Here is a 17,231-nt window from a genome sequence, read left to right as displayed (position 1 = left end):
TTTTAGAGGGCGGGATTCGAAGTAGTGATTCCGGGGCTGCGAAGCGAACCCTATCTTGTATCCAGAGGATACCACCTCCCTGATCTAAGCGTCCTCCACCGAAGCCAGCCAAATATCCCTGAAAAAAAACAAACAAACCAGGAGACGCCCGCCCAAACTGGGAGGAACGCTGGGCCTTAGCACGAGCTATGCCGAGGAAGATCTGCCAGGTCTAGGCTTGGTGGACCTACCATGGGAGTTGCGGGAACGCTGGGAAGGGGTAGGCTTGAAGGAAGCCTTTTCTCTAGCCAGACAAGACCACGGTCTGTGCTAGCAAGAGGAATCTTCCGACACCGAGAAACAGCGAAAGGACAAAGGGAGCTGAACTGCCATTTCAGGGGAGGCCGGCGAGGCTTGGAGGGAACTCGTGTTTCCCGTGGCGTCCTTAATAATTTGTTCCCACATGTAGCCAAAGAGACCGGCCCCCTGGAAGGGGAGGCTGGTAGGGGACTTATTTGAAGACAAGTCCGCCTGCCATGTGTAGAGCCAAATATTCCGCCGGATGGCCACCATATTTCTGAACGCCTGAGCTGCACAAACCGCGCATCTAGGGAGGCAGATACCAAATATTTCCCTGCATAGCAAATCTGGTCCGTCAGGTCGGCTAGCTCCCCCGGAGGAGCTCCAGCCGGGGTGCCCTTACAAGGCGGTTTGGTCCATCTAGCTATGGTCCTTGAGACCCAGGTAGAGGCAATGGCCGAGGCACAAAGCAGAAGCAGCCGCTTCAAAGGCTGATTTATCCAGCGATTCTATAATTGTATCCTTGGAATCCATGAGGGATGCTGCATTGGAAAGTGGAAGGACAAAGTTGGTAGACATTTAAAAAACCTGACCGGCACATCCAAACATAGACTAAGTGTGAACAGGTGCTGAACCTAGAGTCGCTAACTCGTATATAGTTAAGTAAATAAGGCAGCACACTGCAGCGCTAAAATATGTAAACTTGAAAACACGAAATTTGAACTGCATTACTGCACTAGAAATATGAAAAATGAGAGCTTTTAGCGCATAAAAATTGCCAATTTTATGTGTACCTGGTAGCCTTTTTACAGCATTTCTCTTATACCAGGCCCTAAACATGCCTTACCTCACTGAGAATAAATGTCTCCATCTGAATGGGTACATGTGAAACCTCTTCTTAGACTAAAATTCTCTCTCTCTGTGGAGGGGTATTGGACCTGCTGTAATTAAAACACCTGAAGCTAGGAGGCGGAGTGCACGATCAGAAGGCTAAAGAATACATTTCAAAAACCTGACCGGCACATCCAAACATAGACTAAGTGTGAACAGGTGCTGAACCTAGAGTCGCCAACTCGTATATAGTTAAGTAAATAAAGCAGCACACTGCAGCGCTAAAATATGTAAACTTGAAAACACGAAATTTGAACTGCATTACTGCACTAGAAATATGAAAAATGAGAGCTTTTAGCGCATAAAAATGGCCAATTTTATGTGTACCTGGTAGCCCCTTTACGGCATCTCTCTTATACCAGGTCCTAAACTTGCCTTACCTCGCTGAGAATAAACATCTCCATCTGAATGGGTACATGTGAAACCTCTTCTTAGACTAAAATTCTCTCTCTCTGTGGAGGGGTATTGGACCTGCTGTAATTAATACACCTGAAGCTAGGAGGCGGAGTGCACGATCAGAAGGCTAAAGAATACATTTCAAAAACCTGACCTGCACATCCAAACATAGACTAAGTGTGAACAGGTGCTGAACCTAGAGTCGCCAACTCGTATATAGTTAAGTAAATAAGGCAGCACACTGCAGCGCTAAAATATGTAAACTTGAAAACACGAAATTTGAACTGCATTAGAAATATGAAAAATGAGAGCTTTTAGCGCATAAAAATGGCCAATTTTATGTGTACCTGGTAGCCCCTTTACGGCATCTCTCTTATAACAGGTCCTAAACTTGCCTTACCTCGCTGAGAATAAACGTTTCCATCTGAATGGGTACATGTGAAACCTCTTCTTAGACTAAAATTCTCTCTCTCTCTGTGGAGGGGTATTGGACCTGCTGTAATTAAAACACCTGAAGCTAGGAGGCGGAGTGCACGATCAGAAGGCTAAAGAATACATTTCAAAAACCTGACCGGCACATCCAAACATAGACTAAGTGTGAACAGGTGCTGAACCTAGAGTCGCCAACTCGTATATAGTTAAGTAAATAAGGCAGCACACTGCAGCGCTAAAATATGTAAACTTGAAAACACGAAATTTGAACTGCATTACTGCACTAGAAATATGAAAAATGAGAGCTTTTAGGGCATAAAAATGGCCAATTTTATGTGTACCTGGTAGCCCCTTTACGGCATCTCTCTTATACCAGTCCTGAAAAAGTCACCCCGCCGGAGGAAAGATAGGGCGGCCCCCCAGAACAAGGAGGGGAAGAGAGGTGCCAGCAAGGACGCTGCAGTGCAGCAACGATCCCTGCCCATGGGACCTGCCGAACAAAACAGGACAAGGTAACCTAGTAACAGCAGTCCTTAGTATAATAAAAAGGCCCAGAGGGATCCCCTTTGATTTCCTAACTGGGACGGGTGGGGGAAATACTCACCTTAAAAACTCCCACGCCGTCCGTTACTAACCTTAAACCGAGAAAGGTGTCAGACGTCCATGGAGCTGATGGTGGACATCCTCGTCTCCACCAACCAACAGGTTCTGGTGGGCGAGTGACGGAGCTAGGACCGAACTTCTAAGCACGCTTGTGTGCTAGGATCATGGTCCTGCTGTCAGATCTATAAGGATACAGGGTGGCAGTACACGCCGTACTCATAGTCCATAATGTGGGATTACAGGTGTGACTGTTCACCTTGTATCCCTCCGGAAAACCTGAAAGAAAACGACGCACATTGAGGTAGATAAGGATCTAATGAAAGACCTGTGTCCACCTCCTACTGACACTAAGCTAAACTGAATATCCTACTTCCTGTCGGTAGGGTGTATACTGCAGAGGAGGAGCTAACTTTTTTATTTGCATAGTGTCAGCCTCCTAGTGGCAGCAGCATACACCCATGGTTCCTGTGTTCCCCAATGAGGTGATAGAGAAATCAGCGCTGCAGCAGTTTCATTCTCAGGAAAGATTCAGAGGTCAGACCCCAATCATAACGTGATGGCATATCCTAGTAACAACTTCATCAGATGAATAACCATAGTTTTACTGCTAATAAAGACAAAAATGGGAATCTATAGACAAACAAACTTGTATTAACCCCTTAGTGACCAAGCCAAATTTTACAATTCTGACCAGTGTCACTTTATGAGGTTACAGCTCTGGAACGCTTCAATGTATTCTACTGATTCTTTTCCAATTTTCAAATTTTTAAGTTTTGTGCCCTTAAATCAGAGGTATATCACACAAAATAATATTTCCCACATGTCTACTTTACATCAGCACAATTTTTTAAACATAATTTTTTTTTGTTAGGATATTATAAGGGTTAAAAGTTGACCAGCGATTCCTCATTTTTCCAACAAAATTAGCAAAACCATTTTTTTTAGGGACCTCCTCACAGTTGGGATGTCAATATGACAGAAAATACTCAAAAGTGACACCATTCTAAAAACTGCACCACTCAAGGTGCTCAAAACCACATTCAAGAAGTTTAATAACCCTTCAGGTGCTTCACGAGAACTAAAGCAATGTGGAAGGAAAAAATGAACATTTTACACAAAAAGTTTATTTTAGACCCAAATTTTTAATTTTCACAAAGGTACCAGGAGAAAATGGACGAAAAAACAAAATTTGTTGTGCAATATCTTCAGTGGGGGAAAGCCACTGTTTGGGCACACGGCTCAGAAGGGAGGGAGCACCGTTTTGACTTTTTGAACGCAAAGTTGGCTGGAATCGATGTCGAGCACCATGTCGCGTTTGGAGACCCCCTAATGTACCTAAACAATAGAAACTCCCTCAATTCTAACTCCAACCCTAACACAACCTACCCCTGACCTTAATTACAACCCTAACCCCATCACAACCATATCCCCAACACATCCCTAACCCCAACACAACTCTAGCCCATCCCTAACCCTAACCGCAAAGAATGAAAAAAAAAAATACATTTTTTTTAATTTAATTACTTTCACCTAGGGGAGTGACAAAGGGGGGTTTGATTTACTATTTTTTTTTTATTTTGTTCACTGTGATAGGGTCTATCACAGTGATCAAAATTAACTAATAGGAAAAATCTCCTATTGTTGCTGGCTGGCAGATCTTGACAGCCGCACTGTTCATGCGCCTGCCATTTTCTTCCAGGTAGAAGACATCAGGGGCAGGGGGGGGGGGGGGGGGGAGGATTTCGGGGGGATCTCACTTCTCTCTTTTCTGGTATGCTAGATCATATCAGAGGATAGAGAAGTGAATGGGAATCAGACTTTTTTATTTTTGCGATTGTCATTATTCACCGAATAACGGCGATCACAAGATTGGGGACTGTAAAAAATGACCCAAATCATGTTCTCCAGGGCCTCAGCTACCCCCGGTGGCTGAGAACCTAGAGATTTTCCAACGCTGGCACTATAACGTTATTTCTGTCACTGAAAAGTAACACCCTGAGGAATAAGTACCCTTAACTGCTGCAGTTAAAAGGCATATCGGAAGTCGTTAATGGGTTAAACTAAGAAAAAAATATATTATAAATTTCCAATAATGACCCTAAGGCTATGTGCACACGTTCAGGATTTCTTGCAGAAAATTCCTGAGAAAAAACTGAAATTTTCTGCAAGAAATCTGCATGCGTTTTTTGCGCGTTTTTTTCCGGACATTTCCCAATGCATTTTATAGTGGGAAATCCGCAAAAAAAAATGCAAAATGAATGAACATGCTGCATTTTTTACCGTGATGTGTTTTTTTTTGCGGAAAAAAAACGCATCATGTGCACAAAACATACAGAATTCATTCTAAATGATGGGATGCATATTGTATGCTTTTTTTTTGCGGTTTTATCGCGAAAAAAACGTGAAAAATCAGCAGCGTGTGCACACAGCCTAACATACTATTAGTTAGCAGCTATTTAAGTGTTTTTATTTTGCCTGGGTAAAACTTGAAAGCACCACTCCTGCGTTTGTTATTTTACCGACGGAGTGGTGTCACTAATGTAAGTTCCCTGCCCGTAGCCTCATACTTACTAACCGCCATCTTCATCTGTTATCGGCGTCTTCTGCAGGCTGTGACCTACCTGATCGCCCCAGTGTTTGCTGGTTGAAGCTGAAGTCACATCTCAGTAGATGTCTACGTGAGCCAGAACGAGGTTTTCAGAAACTTACATTAAGAGAACAGCGACCCGTTACCTCTGATTTGCAGTCAGTCAGAAGTTACTGTCACAAGATGATGGAATGGGATTGGATGGGTGCTGGGACAGCTGAAGACAACGACTGGTAAAAATAATACTAGGGTCAGGACTATATTAATCATGTGTTTATTGTAAACAGACAAAGTGTGCTAGGATTTTTTTTTTAATCCCTTAGGGAGACATTCAATTTAGATTTTTCAACAATATTGTACTGTTAAACCAGAGGGGCTCCATTATAAATGTCAGATGGATCCAGTATATTATAAAGTTGTCACAGTTAATTGATGCTAAATATGTGTATATAACAAGTCGCCATAGAACTGTAAGACGGACTTTAAGGGTATGTGCACATGTTGAAGATTTGCCTGTGGATTTTTCTGCACTAAATCCGCAGCTCTTAGCAGAAAACGCAGGTGCGGTTTTGGTGCGTTTTTGTTATGTTTGCCATAATGAGTGTCCCACAACAATCTGCCATGGAGAACAGACACATCAGGAGATGTGTCTGCTCTCCACAGCTACAGCAACACACTGACAGGAGCTACGGCTCCTATCAGTGTGTAACTGCGCATGCGCGAGTTTACCGGCGTTCATTGACCCCGGTACTCTCGCTTTACGACACTGCTGCGTGGGAAATTTCTCACGCAGCGCTAGTGCCGTAAAATGAGGCCGATGCTGCAAAACTCCGGCAAACAACGCGATACACTGCCAGGATCATCGCTCCTGGTAGGGTATCGCCGGAGAGCAAGCGATCAGCGTGGGACACTCGTTTGGATATCTGCAGACAGGGAGTATGGATTTGTTTTATTTTTACTCTAGGGGAACGAGGGCTTCGCGTACCTGTGTGCTGTATGGTATGTATTCTATGTTAAATGTACTGTCTGTCATGTACTGTATGTTAAATGTATTGTATGTGTATTGTATGTGTTTTGTGTTTTACTAACAATTGTACTGAGTCGCCAGACACAGGAACTACTCTCCCATCCTAATACCGGATGGGAGCAGTAGTCCCTTACGGCGACTCAGTACAATTAGGTGCCACTATAGTCGCATGGGGACACACACACACACACATACATACCAGGTCAATCAGATGTCCGACATCAATCCCCATGCGACGATAGGACTCCATGATGGTGACGGTGACTTCCGACTGTGGCTCCACCCACACAATTCCTCCCACCTGACATCACTTCCGATCTGCAGCTTTTTTTACACCCAAACCCGCTGATCTTTTTAAATCTGCGGTTTTGCTGCGGGTTTTGCTGACACAATGGAAGTCAATGGGTGCAAAACCGCTGCAGATCCGCACAAAGAAGTGACATGCTGCGGAATGTAAACCGCTGCGTTTCCGCGCGTTTTTTTCCGCAGCATGTGCACAGCAGATTTTGTTTTCCATAGGTTTACATGGTATTGTAAACCGCATGGGAAACTGCTGCAGATCCGCGGTAAAAACTGCAAATTGTGCACATACCCTAAAGCTGCCAAAGTGAGCCCTTTGATCTTACTGTTACATTCTGATCTTCTTCTAGTCTCAGCCATTATTACAGCAAGTCTGGTGGTAGATAAACTTTTGTTATTGCTCAGGTCAAACTTGTGTATCAGTGAATACATACACATTACTTCCTAGAAGAGGTAAAAAGGGAATGTCCAAAAGTAATATGCACTACTCACAAAAAGTTAGGGATCTTTGGCTTTCACGTGAAATGTATGGAAAACGTAAAAAAGTTCATTGAAACAAAAGCCAAAAACAATGGTGCGTATACCTCAACAGTAAATGTCAATCTCTCAGTAAGGGTTCTTTCACACTTCAGTTGTGTGGCGTCAGTTAGGTCCGACATCGTGGCGGATCGACGGATCCGTCAAATTTGTTGTGAAAACGGTTCTAACGGATCCGTTTTTTTGACGGATCAGCTGCCCTGATCCGTTACAAAAACGGATCCGTTAAAACCGTTGCGACCGTTTTCACATCCATTGTAACAGTTTTTTGACAGATCCGTTTTTTAAAAGGGGAGGATTTCAATGTGATTAGCTACTGGAAAACTATATATAGTGTGTATTTACACCACATCTTTGAAAGGTTGTAGAGAAAGTGGCAGAAATGGAAGGAGTACTGGCGAACATTGCAAAGATCTATGCGGATTTTACTTTTGAGGCAAATCAGTTGGCAGTCAGCGTTCGAGAGAGGGAGGAAGAAAGACTGCGAATCCTGCGGCAGCGGCGGAAGAGAAGGCTGTGGATCCATCCCATCACAGCACAACGCATGACCCGTGGTGTTTATTCCACGCTTTACATCGAACTAAGGGAAAACCCTCACAAGTTCTTCAATTATGTGAGGATGAAAGCTGAAAATTTCGATATTCGGTAAGTAATTTTTTTAAAAATGATTCTCATTCATCAGACTTATAACTGTAATGTTGTTTTTTGAATTTTTTATTAATTATTGTCTTTTCTTTTTGTTAACAGATTCCTTGCAACTGGAGAGTCGTTCTCATCCCTCCATTTTCAGTTTAGGCTTGGGATATCCACCATCTCGGGGATCATCAGAGATACCTGCCGGGCATTGTGGGATTGCTTACAGGCGGAATACATTCCAGAGCAATCACAGGAGAGGTGGCTGGAGATTGCCCAAAATTTTCATCAAATTTGCCAGTTCCCAAATTGTGTTGGAGCAGTCGATGGGAAGCACATAAGGATCGTCAAACCTTCTGGCTCTGGATCACAGTTTTATAACTATAAGAAGTACTTCTCAATTGTGTTGATGGCCATAGCCGACGCACAATGCAAGTTCATCGCTGTGGATATCGGTGCGTATGGACGCGCAAACGACTCACAAATCTTTAAAAATTCACCAATGGGGCGTCGTTTGTATGGAGAGACATTTGACTTTCCGCCCCCTAGACCTCTCCCTGGAACCACCGGTCCACCATTACCATTTGTTTGTGTTGGAGATGATGCCTTCCAGCTTTCCCCGCATTTGCTGAAACCCTTTGGAAGTAGTGGACTGACCCAGAGGAAGAAAATGTTCAATTACCGCTTAACCAGAGCACAAAGAGTAGTGGAATGTGCTTTTGGCATCTTAACCTCCAAATGGAGAGTCCTGCTAACTGCAATTAAACTGCAGACTGAAACTGTCGATGATGTGGTGAAAGCGTGCGTGGTCCTGCACAATTTTGTATTATCAAAAGAACAAGTTTCCCTTGAGGATAATGTATCAGAAAGCACCTTGCGGGATTACCACAACCCAACTTTTCGCAGTCCAGTAGCAGTCTCCAGAATGCGGGACAGTTTTGCAGACTACTTCATGTCTCCTGCAGGATCAGTTGACTGGCAGTATGAAATGGTGTAAAATTTTTTTGCTTTTTACACTTGTAAAAATACCATTTTTTGTTTGCTTACAAAATCTTTGTACTTTAATGCAGCATCGTATGTTTTGAAACGGTACCCTTTAAACACTGTTTATTGTTACTATTACCATAACCTTGGTGGCTTTAAAACAGGTTTGTTTTTTTTAAAAAAAAGAGAAAGACAAAAATGTTTTTAAACCAAAAAAAGTTTATTTATTGACTTTACAGGTTCTCATAATTTTGGGTGGAGATAGTAGCGGAGGGGCTGACAGGTTGGACCACGTCGAGAGTGTGAGACAGGACATCACGGGGAGGAACAGAAGTAGAATGGGTGGTGAAAATACGAGTTTGGGCAGAGAGTTGAGGTGCAGATGTGGTGTGTGTGAGGTAGGAAGGTGTTGCTGGGTTCGGGAACGGAGAATTTAAAGTGGAAGAATGGAAAGGGGAAGGTAAAAACTGGGAGAGACTAAGGGGGGAAGGAACGAATGACGAAGAAATAGAATGGGCGGGAGGAGGACGGACAGGAGGAGGACGCACAGAAGGATAGACGGTGGCTTGAGAGGGGAAAGGTGTTGAAACATGAAGGGTAGGTGGAGGGGCTTGGGACATCGCCTGCGCTAGAGCAGTGTGGCAGCCTTGCATCACATGCATCTGCAGGTCAGGAGTTAGATTTTCCATGTGCCTGAGGACCGACTGAAAAAAACAGTGCCTTGGTGACTGGTTTGCATCTGATTGCATCCTATCCAGACGACTGCTGAGTTCAAGTATGCTTTTGTTAAGCATATTGTACCCAGCAGACGTTTGCTCACTCAAAAGCTTGATGGCACTGTGGAAGGATGCATTCAGCTGCAAAAAGTCAGGCGCATAGCTCCTTTCCTGACCTCTCTGGCGCTGCCGTCCTGACCACAAAGGTGGTCTAGATGTTGCGGCAGTGGCAGAGGGGTGGGGTAAAGGGAACTCTAACTCATCACCTGCAGCTTCAAGTGACGATGTCCGCCCTGCTGCTCCAGCGCTGGTGGATGAGGCTGAGGGATCAAACGAAAGGGAAGGTGCAGAAACAGAGGGGTCGACGTGGTCCCCGGTGGCGGACTCTTGAGGGATCGCTCCAGAGGGGTGCAACTCTGATGCAGGGTCCCGAGTGCTGCAGAAAGTGCTGTTAAAGAAGAAGAAAAAAAAAATTAGTATCTTGATAGTACAATTGCCCTTGCTGCCAAAAAAATTGAAGGTTACACATTTTTACAGTTTGACAGAAAATATGTGGTGTTGAATATTTACTTTCTGCTCAGCAGCGTCGACTGGAGGAACGACAGGGCTCTGGCATGTTTGTATCTGCTCCTGCATCCTCTAGATCCACTCGGGGCCTGCATCTCCTTATTGAATTCTCTCTTGAAGCGATCCCTGAGTGACCGCCACCGCACGATAATCCTGTTACCTGGAAAGAGAAAGCAAAAATTGGTTACTATACAACACATTAAATCATGCTAACTAAGGTAATGAAGTGTGAATACTTACGCGCTAGATCCTGGGCCCCAGCATCGAGTTCCTCCCATAGCCATCGGGTGATTAACTGGTCAGCATGGCGGCGGTCCGACATGTTCCACAGCGGCTCCCGAATTTGTACCGCTTCGATGAGGATGTCCACATCTGTGCCCTCCTCTTCGTCATCCTGTTCGGGAGCACGCTGTGAAGCCTAACAAAAAGATAAGAATAAAAAGGGAAAGATTACACCACATGAATTTTACAGTTTACTAAACGCCGAACCAAAAAGGAACTTACTTTTCGGCGACCGCCGCGATTGGCATTCCGACGACTATGGGAGGTGCTTTGAGGAGGTGCTTTGAGGAACTCTAGGGTGAGCCCCGGATTGTGAAGACTAATAAAAAAAAATAAAAAATTAATTAATAATGTGCTTGGATAGAGGCATATGTATTGTGTGTGCTGTGCTGAATGTTTGTGTTGGGTGTAGTGTGTTGTATGTGAGGATCGGTCTGTGCAAAACTTACACTATGCGCTCCCGCTCCTTGAATTTCTCCACCCTGTCCGTCTCCTTCTGTAAGCCCCTCTGCTTCATCTTCCTGTAAATACAGAATAAACACATAAAGGGTTAAAATACAATTACCATGGTTGTACCCAAAAAAAAAAAATTATTAAGAAAAAAAAAATAAACACCTCAGTTTGCTGATGATGTGCTGGGGGGCTCTCAGAAGAAGACATGGTATTTCAAAAAACTTGGGTTGATCGGTCCCTTGCGTCCCTCTTGGTCCCTAGAATCTGTAAGTATAAAGAGAGTTCTAAGCTACTATACAAAAGGGTAGATGGATAGATGCAGCTGGGACTTTACATATTTTTCCAAAACTTGGGGAGCCTGCCTGTGTACATCTTGGGTCAGTACCTAGCTTGGTTCCTGTAACATCTTCCAATTTGAAAACAGTTTTAATTTGAATGATTGTGAATAAGTATGCCAACTTACTTTTTGATTTCCCCCACCACAAAAGAAAAAAAAATTATTAACCGTCAAACTTGATATGCTTGATGCACAAGCTGCCAAACCCTCTACCTCCTGTTTCCCCACAAAAAAACCCCCAAAAATCCCTTTAAAACAACACCAAAACATACTTAGAATTTGATATGCGCCATGCGCATGCTGGTAAACCCACCTAAACAAAGTTTAACCTTATAAAAAATGTTCCTCATTCGAAAATACCAATTCCCAAAATTGTTAATTGTGATTACCCTACAGTTTGTATTTTCTAAAACCAGCTAACATTTTCTATAGCAAAGATTTGCATTGCGCATTTGTATATATAACCTTTACTGCATGTATACCCAATTGTACATTATCTGTAAATGAGACTACTGACAGTTTTGAGAAATTTTTATTACTATATTTTTTAAAATTTTCTTTTTTTTGGGTACAGTAGGAGCTACACTGCTCTTTATTTGAAATACAAGTACATTATGGAAAACAACAAAAATGCAGAACACATCACACATCATTTATACACACACAAAACGCATGTTACAGCACAGCTATTCAAAATACAAGCATAGTATGAAAAAAATATACACAGGGCAGGCAGGCGCACGCACACACGCACACACACACGCTGGATGGCAGTACTCACATGGCTGTCTCAGGCAGGGTCTGGCTGGCAGGGCCTCTCTGGCTGGCTGGGTCTCTCTGGCTGGCTGGAAGGGCCTGGCTGGCAAGGTCTTGCTGGCAGGGTCTGGCTGGCAGGGTCTCTCTGGCTGGCTGGCAGGGCCTCTCTGGCTGGCTGGCAGGGCCTGGCTGGCAAGGTCTTGCTGGCAGGGTCTCTCTGGCTGGGTCTCTCTTGCACGCAGGGTCTCTCTTGCTGGTACATTTGGGAATGACCTGTCCTCTTTATATAGTTTTGGAGTTGTCTGGGCAAAGTATCCACTTTTTGGAGCATGCTCAATTAAAAAAGCGGATTGGGGCGACGGATCAGCAAAACAGCGGATCGCGACGGATCCGTCGCCCATAGGCGCCCATTCTAAAAAGTGGCGGACGCGACGTATCCGCCGCGGTCCGCCTTTTCGGCGGCGACAAAAAACGTTACAAAGTCCGTCAATGTCTAGACAACGTCCGCCAAATATCGACGGATCCGTCGCATGGCGGATGGAACGGACGACCATCCGCCACAATCCGTCGCTAATGCAAGCCAATGGGAAAATAACGGATCCGCCAAAAAAAAATGGCGGATCCGCTATTTGAGGAAAATGGCGGTTTTTGACTGACGCCAAAAGACTGAAGTGTGAAAGAAGCCTAAGTTGTCATGTGGCCTTGAGCATCAATTACAGCTGACAACAATGTCAACTGCTGTTCACAAGTGGAGTTATTGTCTGCTGAGGCAGGGCATCCCACTCTTCTTGAAGAGCGGCCCTCAGGTCATTGAGGTTCTGGGGTCACAGTCCATGCTTAGATGCTGCTGTCAATAGTGACATCATCATATAAATGGTTAGCAGGGTGTGAAGGCTCCTTCTTTATCCAAATCAGCACCCTGAGATCATGATTGTGTGGTCCTGATGTTTGCCTCGGCCAAATAGCGACCTTAGAGTCTGCCGGATAGAATGACCTATTTAGAAGTTAGAAGCATTTAGGTAGTAAAATACACTTTTTCATTCCTGTTATGCCACTTTGTATTAATTCCTGAAAATCACCTGAAGGGTTAGTAAACTACCTGACAGCGGTTTTCAATATGTCGAAGGGTGTGGTTTTTAAAATGGTATCACTTTTTGGGGTGTTCCAATAGATAGGACCCTCAAAGTCACTTCAAACCTAGATAGGTCCCTAAATAAAATACATTTTGTAAATTTCCTTGAAAAAATGAAAAATTACTGATAACATTTTAGGAGGTTTCAAAATGTAATAAAATAAAAGAACATTTAAAAAATGGTGCTGATGTAAAGCAAACATGAGGGAAATGTTATTTATTAATGTTTTTATGTGGTATGACTATCTGGATTAAAGGGATATTCAAAGTTTGAAATTTGCTAATATTTTTTACATTTCTGTCAAATTTCTGTTTTGTTTTTATTTATAAAAAATATCGACTTAGATTAACCATTATCATAAATTATAATGTGCCACGAAAAAAAAACAATGTCAAAATCAGTATTATTTGTTGAAGCATTCAAGAGTAGGGTTGAGCGCAACGGATCGAACAAATTCAAAAATCGCCGACCTTCGGCAAAGTTGGGTTTCATGAAAGCCGACCCAATCCTAGTGTGGGATCGGCCATGAGGTCGGCAATCTGCGCGCCAAAGTTGCATTTCGTATGACGCTTTCAGCGCCATTTTTCAGCCAATGAAGGAGGATGCAGAGTGTGGGCAGCGTGATGACATAGGTCTCAGTCCCCACCATCTTAGAGAAGAGCATGGCAGTGATTGGCTTGCTTTCTGCGGCGTCACAGGGGCTATAAAGGGGCGTGCACGCCGACCGCCATCTTACTTCTGCCGATCGTAGCATAAGGAGAGGTTGCTGCAGCTTCATCAGAAGAAGGGATATAGTTAGGGAGGGAAGATTAACCCCGAAACTGCTTGTGCTGTAGCGATTTCCACTGTCCAACACCACCATTTTTTTGCAGGGACAGTGGAGGCTATATTTTTGTGCATCAGCTCTGTAGCTTATTAGGCTGTCCTATAAGGCTCCCTGATAGCTGCATTGCTGTTTGCATGCCGCTGTGCAAACCAACTGCTTTTTTAAAAGCAAAAATCCTGTTGCTTCTTTCAGCACAGTTACCTTGTTTATTTGTCCACACTTTTGTGTGCAGCAGTCCTTTCTATTGCTGCCATACTTTTCCTGAGATCATTGTAGGGAGATTGAAATTGTACTACAGTCCTTGTATTTTTTCATATATCTTCCAGCCACTTTCTGCCACTTACATTGTGTTGTTTTATTCACAGGGCCTGAGTTTTGGTTCAGTCTCCCCCCAAAAAAGTGAGATTCAAATTCTCACAAAGTGGATATACTGCAGTCCTGTTAGTTTGTCGTATGTCAGCCAGCCACTTTCTGCCACTTACATTGTGTTGTTTTATGCACTGGGCCTGAGTTTTGGTTCAGTCTCCCCCCAAAAAAGGGAGATTTAAATTCTCAACAAGTTTATATACACCTTCTACCTTGTTTTACAGTACCATATAACGGTTGTTATTTTGGTTAGATTTTCCAAAAAATGAGGAAGTCTGGTGGAAGAGCCCGTGGGCGGTGGTTGCCAGCTGGTACTGGTGGTGGATCTGGTGGTAGTGGCAAAAGCACATTAGCACCTAAGGCTGGAGGTGTTGAGCCAGCGTCATCGTCTGGCTACACAAGGCCTCGAAGGCTCCCTTATCTGGGAGTAGGAAAGCAGCTTTTAAAGCCGGATGATCGAACCTTCATAAAAATAAACCAATCATGGATTTCAAATTATTTTGCCCCACCTTCCCCTGCTGACACGTAGCTTGCCTGAAAAATGTCTTGCTTTTGGCCTCCTCTTACTGACTTTTCCAATTCCGCCATTTGCAGCTGCTGAATGTCCACCATAGGCCATTTTTATACTTCCCTAAGTGGGCTGACTCCCCCCACAGGGCCGTGGTCACCACCTGGCACAAGCACCCGTGCGAGTGCCGTTTGCCTGGACAGATGGGTGGGCCAACTCTTGAGCGACGACACTGGCACAGGGTCCCTCATAGTACAATGAAGTGTCTCTGATGGTGGTGGTGCAAAACCAAAGTCAGACACACCGTCGTAATATGAGGGGCCCTGTGCCAGTACCGCCGCCCACGAGAGTGTTCCCCCCAAGCTCAAACAGTGCTCTACCACTTGCAATACTTACCTCTCCCTGCTCCACCACTGTGTAGTCTGTGCTGTTAAATCCTTCAATGGCACTGCCAATACAAATTTGTTGAAATGATAGATGATAGTTAAAATATACAGGGGCCCTGGCCTCTATTTAGACCAGTTAATACTTTGTGCCATCTACCACTGTCTACTACTCAGCAGAGGAGCCCACCCCTGTACCTAGATATGCCACCTGTTTATTTATGAACAATTTTTTGGCAGACATTTAGCCCACTTTATTATTTGGGCCTACTAACTGTATCTGCGCCACTCATTACTGTTTTCCTCCACTGAACAAAGCAATGCCGCCTGTTTAGTCCTGTTACCAATTTTGAACTGCATTTAGCCCACTTTATTATTTTGGGCCTATATCTGTGTTTCCTCCTCATCCTGCCCATTGCACAGCCACTGCTAGATGAGTCTGCTGGTACATTGACCCAGACCACTACATTCTCCTTGCACTCTACACAGCCAGAATCTGACCCTGCTGAAAATCAGGTTCCCCTTCCCACATACTATACCACCTTACACGGGCACAAAGAGGAAGGTGCAGATGAAAGTGCAGGTTCCTTCATCAGGTGCGGGGGGGGGGGGGGGATACTCGTTGGCGACGTCACTGGCACAGGGCCCCTCATAGTACGCAAAAGTGTCTCTGGCAGTGGGAGGCGCCCCCGCCGTCAAACACACCGCCGTACTATGAGGGGCCCAGTGCCAACTAGTGGGCCCCCCCTGCTGGCTCAGGATCGCAGCACTTGCAAAGTTGAAATACTTACCTCTCCCTGCTCCACCACCGTGACGTATTCCACATTTCCTAGGCCCACAAAAATCTTGAGCCAGCCCTACCCCCCCACAACGTTAGCCAAATGACCCCGTTTTCAATGCCTAACTATTATTATAAAGTAAATTAAGATTGACAAGCTTAAGTAATAAGAATTGATGTTTTTGGCATGAAAATGGGCACTGTAGGTGTTTTCCTGTCCTCCACTCACTGCCGACTTTGATTCCCCATTGACTTGCATTGGGTTTCGTGTTTCGGTCGGCCCCCGACTTTTCGCAATAATCGGCTGATTTCACCCGACCCAACTTTTGACAAAGTCGGGTTTCGCGAAACCCGACTCGATCCTAAAAAAGTAAAAGTCGCTCAACTCTATTCAAGAGTTATTACCATTTCCCAGTCACTATGCTGCCTGTATTTGATTCTTACCATCTGTCCTGACCACTAGAGGTCACTAAACAATCTATTACATCTGCACTTTATGACTGGATACTGTTTGTGTATATTACTAGAGTATATCTATTTATATATTTTAGTGATTACTTTTGCACAGGATTCTCTCCCCTTCTCCTTATTTTTAAATCTTGTTTCACTGTTTTAAAGGGAATCTGTCACCACAAAGATGGTCTATAAACTAAGGCCACAGGCATCAGGGACTTATCTACAACAGGGGTGTCAAACTGCATTCCTCGAGGGCTGGAAACAGGTCATGTTTTCAGGATTTCCTTGTACTGCACAGGTGATAATTTAATCACCTACACAAATAATGAGTTGGTGATTAAATTATCACCTGTGCAGTACAAGGAAATCCTGAAAACATGACCTGTTTGCAGCCCTCGAGGAATGCAGTTTGACACCCCTGTTCTACAGCATTCTGTAATGCTGTAGATAAGCCCCCGATGTAACCTGCAAGATAAGAAAAAGAGGTTAGATTCCGGTTCTGTTCTGGTCCGATGGGCGTCGCGGTCTGGCGCCTCCCATCTTCATATGATGACGTCCTCTTCTTGCTGCGGCTCCGGCGCAGGCGTATTTTATCTGCCCTGCTGAGGGCAGAGCAAAGTACTGCAGTGCGCAGGTGCCGGGAAAGGTCAGAGAGGCCTAGACCGGAACAGAACCGGGACTGCCCCTGGGTGAGTATAATCTAACCTCTTTTTCTCATCTTTCAGGATACATCGGGGGCTTATCTACAACATTACAGAATGCTGTAGATAAGCCCCTGATGGCGGTGGCCTTAGTTTATAGGCCATTTTTGGGGTGACAGATTCCCTTTTAAATAATTCTTTAATAGAATCCTTTCTATAACCATCGAGCCAGATGGAAGGTATATAAGCCAACAGTGATCAGTAAGGCACTGTATAATATGAGATGACAATATGCTCCTTATGCACATGGAAAATGTCATCAGACAGACCCTAGTATTGATCTACAGGTTGCCCTTTATA

At 44.3% G+C, this 17,231-nt stretch overlaps 1 protein-coding gene across 1 annotated transcript; it reads right to left on the bottom strand.

The window, feature by feature from the left end:
- Positions 1–8,902: 8,902 nt before the first annotated feature.
- Positions 8,903–12,117, bottom strand: LOC138672236 (uncharacterized). The gene is made up of 6 exons (XM_069760218.1): positions 10,850–12,117; positions 10,684–10,755; positions 10,457–10,553; positions 10,193–10,370; positions 9,956–10,112; positions 8,903–9,833 (listed from the first exon to the last, which is right to left on the bottom strand). Exons 2-6 carry the CDS (start codon positions 10,749–10,751, stop codon positions 8,903–8,905), a joined length of 1,431 nt encoding a protein of 476 aa, XP_069616319.1. The 5' UTR covers positions 10,752–10,755; positions 10,850–12,117.
- Positions 12,118–17,231: the final 5,114 nt, after the last annotated feature.

The sequence above is a fragment of the Ranitomeya imitator genome, chromosome 3, assembly GCF_032444005.1.
Source record: "Ranitomeya imitator isolate aRanImi1 chromosome 3, aRanImi1.pri, whole genome shotgun sequence".
Taxonomy (NCBI): domain Eukaryota; kingdom Metazoa; phylum Chordata; class Amphibia; order Anura; family Dendrobatidae; genus Ranitomeya; species Ranitomeya imitator.
The sequence above is the reverse complement of the archived record's forward strand: the minus strand, read 5'-3'. Positions and strand labels throughout refer to the sequence as shown.